The sequence below is a fragment of the Penaeus vannamei genome, chromosome 4 (genome assembly GCF_042767895.1).
Source record: "Penaeus vannamei isolate JL-2024 chromosome 4, ASM4276789v1, whole genome shotgun sequence".
Classification (NCBI taxonomy): domain Eukaryota; kingdom Metazoa; phylum Arthropoda; class Malacostraca; order Decapoda; family Penaeidae; genus Penaeus; species Penaeus vannamei.
The window spans coordinates 38,252,269-38,259,768 of record NC_091552.1 but is presented as its reverse complement, the minus strand read 5'-3'; the positions used below and the strand labels follow the sequence as shown (position 1 = coordinate 38,259,768).

At 40.8% G+C, this 7,500-nt stretch overlaps 1 protein-coding gene across 6 annotated transcripts in view; it reads left to right on the top strand.

Annotated features, from left to right (window-relative positions):
- The window catches only part of LOC113809770 (heterogeneous nuclear ribonucleoprotein C-like 3), a 670,724-nt gene that overhangs the window by 640,032 nt on the left and 23,192 nt on the right, over nt 1–7,500 (top strand). For all 6 annotated transcript variants that reach the window (XM_070121046.1, XM_070121047.1, XM_070121045.1 and 3 more), the window contains one exon: nt 5,576–5,707. In XM_070121046.1, coding sequence (XP_069977147.1) covers nt 5,576–5,707 — 132 coding nt within the window. The remainder of the gene's footprint in view (nt 1–5,575; nt 5,708–7,500) is intronic.

Genomic DNA, 7,500 nt, shown 5'->3' with positions numbered 1-7,500 from the left:
AATGTTTTTTTTTCTGTTAGTCCATCATCATGTTTACCGTGAATCATTTTGTTGTTATTGTTGATGTAATAATTCTCATCATCACCTCCACCATCATCGTCATAAGCATCATAATTATCTTCATCATTATCATCATTATCATCATTCATCTTCATCATCACCATTATCATCATCATCATCATTTTCATCATTCATCTTCATCATCACCATTATCATAATCATCATCATCATTCATCTCCATCATCACCATTATCATAATCATCATCATCATTCATTTTCATCATCATCACCATTATCACAATTATCATCATCATTACTCCCAGTGCAATCCTCATCAATATCGTTATCATTAAAATTGTCTTTCTTATGGTTATTATTATTTTTTATTAATATCCATAATATGGCAATTATTATTGTTATTATTATTGTTACCATCATCATCATTATTACCATTATTGATATCACCATTATCGTTAACATTATCATTCTAAATAGCATTATCAACCATCACTACTGTAATGAGTGTTAATGTTATTCCTGTTATTTCTATTAATATCATGTTTTATTTATAACTATAATTTCCATCATTTATCATGTCCATCATTAAACCCTCATTAAGTTTACCGATATCATATTTATTTTATCATTACATGGATAATGAGGAGAGCAATACTCATTATTATTGCTGTCCCTGTCATCATTATTCCGCGCTCGCTACTACCACGCATCTTTATCACCATTATCATTTCTACCATCGTCATCGCCATTCCCATAGTTCTCCACGACACTCGGAGCGCTGAACCAGACTCTGGAACCTTTCCCCCCCACCCCCACCCCCTCTGCCCCTACCCCGCCTCACTTTCTCGAAGATGAAAGCGAAGAACATGACACACACGCCCTACGGTTAGGTGGTTAGGCATGTCAGACGAGACGAGGTATTCGGGCCTTGACGAATGACAAAAGACTGACGGATGCTTATAGAGTACACACACATTCACACACATACATGTATACACTGACAGATATGGATACATACACATATGCACGCACGCGCGCAAACACACACATTTTATATGTATATATATATATATATATATATATATATATATATATATGTTTATATATATTTGTGTGTGTATGTATATATGTATATGTATATATATATATATATATATATATATATATATATATATATATATATATATATATATATATATATATATATATGTATGTGTGTATATATATATATATATATATATATATATATATATATATATATATACATACATACATACACGTACCTACTTCCCTTATTACTAATATACGTATATACATACGTACATGAATACATACATACATATTAATGGGTTGGTTAACTCGCAGTGATATGATGGCTCCCTCTATTTCGAATGAGAAAAAAAAGAATCCTTTGGCTCATCCATAAAGGTAATGCAGAACAATTCCTCTTATTTGTTAGCATGGACAGACACATTTCAAAACTTTCACAATTACCTCTTTTTTTCCTTGACATTCAGACATTTTCATCTAAGGAATGAGGACTTTATTCATCCGCTCCCTCGTGCCCCGGTCTCGCCTTTGTCTCTCGGTTTTGTCTCTTGTTTCTCCTTCCTCGTCTCCATCTCTCGCTGTCTTCGTCTCTTTGTTTTTTATGTGTGCTTTCTTTCTTTTTATTTTTCTTCTTTTCCTTACTCTTGCTCTTTTTTCTTTTTATTATTATTTTTTCATCATTACCTTTTACTACTTATTGTTCTTCTTCTTATCCTTCCTCTTACTCTTTTATATATATTTTTTTCATCATTACCTTTTACTACTTATTTTTCTTCTTCTTATCCTTCCTCTTACTCTTTTTTTTCATCATTACCTTCTACTTCGTCAGCATTATCTTCTGCTTTATCTATATTGTCTTTGTCTTTTCCCTTCTTTTATCGTCTTCTGAGTTTTCTTTTCCTTTTTCTTATTCATATTCGTCAGCATCACCTTCTTCATTTTCTTGCACTCCCTTGTCCTTTCTTTTGTCTTCTTCGTTTTCCTCTCCTCCTCATATTTATCTTCAGAATCATCTATATTTTCCCAATTTCTTCCACATCATGTTAATCGCCCCCTCCTAATCCCTCCTTCATCCGCCCCTCCCTTCTCGCAATCTCCCCTTCCTTCACATCCCCCTTTGTCCTCATTCGCCATTAAGCCCCGCATCCTTTGTTCACATCTCGCAGCGTCAACATGGCCCTCCTCCGGCCCATCCCACTGCACACAACGAGGGATATTCACATCACATGTTATTGACACAACATATAGGACGACAACCCGCGTCAGACACTGCTTGTTCACCCGCCGCAGCCGTGCCTCCCCCCATGACACGCTGCACACCATAAGCTCCACAGGGGGGTCACTAAAAAGGTCACGAAGGGTCATGTGCGAGGCGGAGGAGGTAGCAGCAGCAGCGATGACCTGATAATTAAAGCGAGGAGGATTCATTATGGAGAGTCTTTTGTCTACTTCCCTGACACACAAAGCCCCGGGGTTAACTGACAGGTGTCTCGATACTCTGCTTGCTTTATGAGGGATTTCCGAAGAGTGATGGCTAACACACACACACACACATGAACTTGTATGTACACGTGCACATGCCATTGTAAATGCACACGTACAGACAACAAAAAACATGTACATATGGACACACTTGCACACACATATATGTATGTGTATATGTGTGTGTGCGACAAATATGTGTGTCGTATAACTTTTTGTCATGTATTTTATGTAAAACAGTGGATAAATGTACATAATTTTACCATCACGTGCTTCACTTTTAGTACGTGATTATAGACCTGTAGTTATATTACTGACTTAATTATAACTGATAAATGATGCATATAATTAGCGCAAGGATAAAGGCTAGGGAGTTCTTTGATCTTTTTTTATTCAACGTAACTTGCATTGTCAGATAAATTTAGATCAGTGTTTGCTTTTGCTGTTTCCCTCAACTACAAATCTTGCAAAGTGAAAATTACGAAACATCATTTTTCCTGCTATCGTTTTCATTGACATTTTTATCACAAAGTAAAAGAGAGAGAGAGAGAGAGAGAGAGAGTGAGAGAGAGAGAGAGAGAGAGAGAGAGAGAGAGAGAGAGAGAGAGAGAGAGAGAGAGAGAGAGAGAGAGAGAGAGAGAGAGAGAGAGAGAGAGGGTATATGAGAAAGAAAAGAGAGAGAAAGGAAGAAAAAAAGATATGCGAGAACGAGAAGAGACAGAGACAGAGAGAGAGAGAGTGAGAGTGAGATAATGATAGAGAGGGGGAAGGGAAAGAGAGAAAGAAAGAAAAGAGAGTGTGTGTGTGTGAGAGAGAGAGAGAGAGGAGAAAGAGAGAGAGAGAGAATATGTGAGAGAGAATAAGAGAGAGGATAAAGAGAGAGAGAGGGGAGGGAAGAGAAAGAGAGAAATGAAGGAGAGAGAGAGGGGGAAGAGAATGAGAGAGAGGGGGAAGAGAAAGAGAGAGGGAAGAGAGAATAGGAGAAAGAGGGGAAGGTAAAGAGAGAGGGAAGAGAGAATAGGAGAAAGAGGGGAAGGGAAAGAGAGAGTGAGAGAGAAAGAAATTGAGGGAGAGAGAGAGAGAGTTAGAGGGGGGGAGGAGGAGAAATGGAGAGAGAGAGAGAGAGTGAGAGTGAGGGAGAACGAAAGATCAAGAGAGAGTGGAGAGGGAAGAGAAAGAGAGCGAGAAAAAAAGATTGAGAGAGAAAATGAGAGAGAGAGAGAGAGAGAGAGAGAAAGAGAGATAATGAAGGAACGAGAGAGAGAGAGAGAGAGAGAGAGAGAGAGAGAGAGAGAGAGAGAGAGAGAAAGAGAGATAATGAAGGAACGAGAGAGAGAGAGAGAGAGAGAGAGAAATATGCATCTATGAATATATGCAGTGGGTTCCGCTTAATTGCAAATCATTTGTCAGCCTCGAGATTGCATATGGATAGAGATTTCAATAAACTAAATTTCAAAATGGCGGCCGGGCAAACAGAGGCAGCGCCAATCTTGTGTTTGCTTCAGTTCATGATTTTAGATGATGATGATGATGATGAATATAACGATAATGATGATGGTGATTTTGATGATGAATATAATGATGATTTTGATGAATATGATGATGAATATAACGATAATGATGATGGTGATTTTGATGAATATGATGATGAATATAACGATAATGATGATGGTGATTTTGATGAATATAATGATGATGATGATGAATATAACGATAATAATGATGGTGATTTTGATGATGAATATAATGATGATTTTGATGAATATGATAATGAATATAACGATAATGATGATGGTGATTTTGATGAATATAATGATGATGATGATGAATATAACGATAATGATGATGGTGATTTTGATGATGAATATAATGATAATGATTTTGATAATGAATGTAATTATGATGATGAATATAACGATAATGATCATGATTTTGATGATAATTATGTTAGATATTACTTGCAGTTAGAGTAAAAGATGGGGTGATAATGCCAAGTAGTGGTGATATAATGATTTTAATGGATGGAATGGTAAGGAATTTCATAACGTTAATCATAAAAAAAATTATAGTGATGATAAGAAAAATGATAAAGATACAATTATTTTCAGTTAATGCAACTAGGTAAAGTGACTGTTTTTTCATGAATTGCAATAGAGAGAGGCCCCTTACTTATACAAAAACTAATATATATTCGATCGTGAGATATAGAATATTGCATATATAATTGCTGCAATAAAGCTTTTTTTTGCAAGGCGCGGCTTGGGAATGGTTTGGGAATGCAGGATTTATTGCTTGCATGCGGAAATTGCAATGTGCCGAGGCGTGTGTATGTGTGAGTCTGTGTGTGTGTGTGTGAGAGAGAGAGAGAGAGAGAGAGACGGCGAGAGAGAGTGAGAGAGAGAGAGAGAGAGAGAGAGAGAGAGAGAGAGAGAGAGAGAGAGAGAGAGCGTGTGTTATAAAAAAAAAGAAACATGTATGATGATGCACGATTTAACAAGCATTGTCATCACTTCTCTTTTCAGTATTTCCACCTTATGTCCCATTAAGTTGGTGATGCCTCTCTTATCACCACACGGACAGACCGTGGGAAACGGACACGGCCAAATCAACACCAAAATCACACGATAAACTTAATCAAGAAATCAGACATAGATATAATCACAGATGAGGCACAAAATACCCCTTGAAACAATCAAGATAGACCTTTTTTTAAGAAGAAATCCCACCATACAAACACAAAGTAAATAGAAAAAATAAGAATAAATGAAACACACAATGACACCAAAATTATCATAATGACAAGTGCAAACAAACACGCAAATTGCATTATGATATATTTTAAAACCCACACCGGCCTCCCAACATGAGCACAGGAGGCAGCAAGCAGTTCGTTGATCAAGCGCGCTTTCCGACACCCCCTGGTGGTTACTCCCTCCCCTACCCCCCTCCCCCTTCGCATATCCCTCCCCGCCCCGCCCCCCCTTCCTGCGGCGCCGAAATTCAACCTCTCTCTCTGTGATTGCAGGCAGCCCTGATATCCTGATCTGTGGTAACTGCCGGGAACTCTTCTCCAATCTCAGTGACTTCATCGACCACCGACGCAGTTATTGCAAGCTCAGGTTCACGTGCAAGTGCTCGTCACACAACGGATCGCTCCGTGAGTACTGCGCCCCGCCCTGGGCCTTCACGTCCTTGTCTGTTGTTTCTTGTATTTTTTTTTTTTCGCTATTACTTTTTATGTTTTTTTTTATTTAATTTTTATTTATTTATTAATTTAATTTAATTTTATATATTATTTATTTATTTATTTATTTTTTTATTATTATTTTTTTTTTTTTTGGGGGGGTGATTTGCATGTGTGCGTATGTTTTTTTCTCGTTTTTTTCGGGGGGGGTGATTTGTATGTGTGCGTGTGTATTTGGTTTTCCTGTGGTGGAAGCATTGTCTTTGTTTTTGCTTTATCACTTTGGCTCTCTTTGTCTTATTTTCTTTTCTTACTCTGACTCTGTCTCTCTTTCTGTATATCTGTCTCTCGTTCCCTTTCTTTCTCTCTCTCGTTCTCTTTCTTTCTCTCTCTCCCTATCTCCCTCTCTCTCGTTCTCTTTCTCTCTCTCTCTATCTCCCTCTCTCTCTCTCGTTCTCTTTCTTTCGCTCTCTCCGTTTCCCTCTCTCTCTCATTCATTCTCTTTCTTTCTCTCTCTCCCTATGTCCCTCTCTCCCTCTCTTTCTCTCTCGTTCTCTTTCTTTCTCTCTCTCCCTCTTTCTCTCGTTCTCTTTCTTCTCTCTCTCTCTCTCTCTCTCTCTCTCTCTCTCTCTCTCTCTCTCTCTCTCTCTGTGTCTCTGTCTCTGTCTCTCTCTGTCTCTGTCTCTCTCTCTCTCTCTCTCTCTCCCTCCTCCCTCTCCCTCCCTCCCCCTCCCTCCCCCTCCCCCTCCCCTCCCTCCCTCCCTCCCTCCTCCCTTCCCTCCCTTCCCTCCTTCCTCCCTCCCTCCCTCCCTCCCTCCCTCTCTCCCTCTCTCTTCCCCCTTCTTCCTTATTTTTCCTGACCGCGGACTCATTCCCGCCTCATTCCCGCTTCACTCCTGCCACATTCCCGCCTCATTTCCGCCTCATTCCCGCCTCACTCCTGCCACATTCCCGCCTCATTCCTGCCACATTCCCGCCTCATTCCTGCCACATTCCCGCCTCATTTCCGCCTCATTCCCGCCTCACTCCTGCCTCATTCCCGCCGCGCCTCCTCCGGCTGACCCGCCTCACTCCTGCCACATTCCCACCTCATTCCCGCCTCACTCCTGCCTCATTCCCACCTCATTCCCGCCTCATTTCCGCCGCGCCTCCTCCGGCTGACCCGCCAGTACGTCATTCGTCAGCGTTAGCGTTGTCATTCACTCGCTAATCCTTTCCTATCGAGCGCCTCCCCTCATCGCCTCTCACCTCATTACCCTCACATGCCTCGCCTCATTTTTGCCTCTTCCCTCACACGCCTCATCGCCGCCAGACACCGTTCTTATACGCTCCTCATTCACCCATCCTTATCGCCTCGTCCTGCCCTGGCTGCCTCCTCCTCCTCCTCCTCATATTCCTTCTTTCCTTGCTCCTCCTCCTCCTCCTATTCCTTCTTTCCTTCCTTCTCCTCCTCTACCTCTTTCCCCTCAACAAACACCTTCATGTCCTCTTCCCTCCTCCACCATCTTCTCCTCCTCCTCCTTCTCCTTCTCCCTCTTCCTCCTCCATCTCCACCATCCTCAACTCCTCCTCCTCCTCCACCTCCCCTTTCTACTCCATTTGTCCTCCTCCACCTTCTTTCACTTCCTCCACCTCCTCCTTCTTCACTTCTTCCACCTCCTCCTCTTCCTTCTCCTCCTTCCCCATCCTCCTATTACTCCTCCTCTACCCCATCCTCTTCCTCGTCTTTCACTTTCTCCACTTACCCTCCTCTTCCTCCTCCTCCT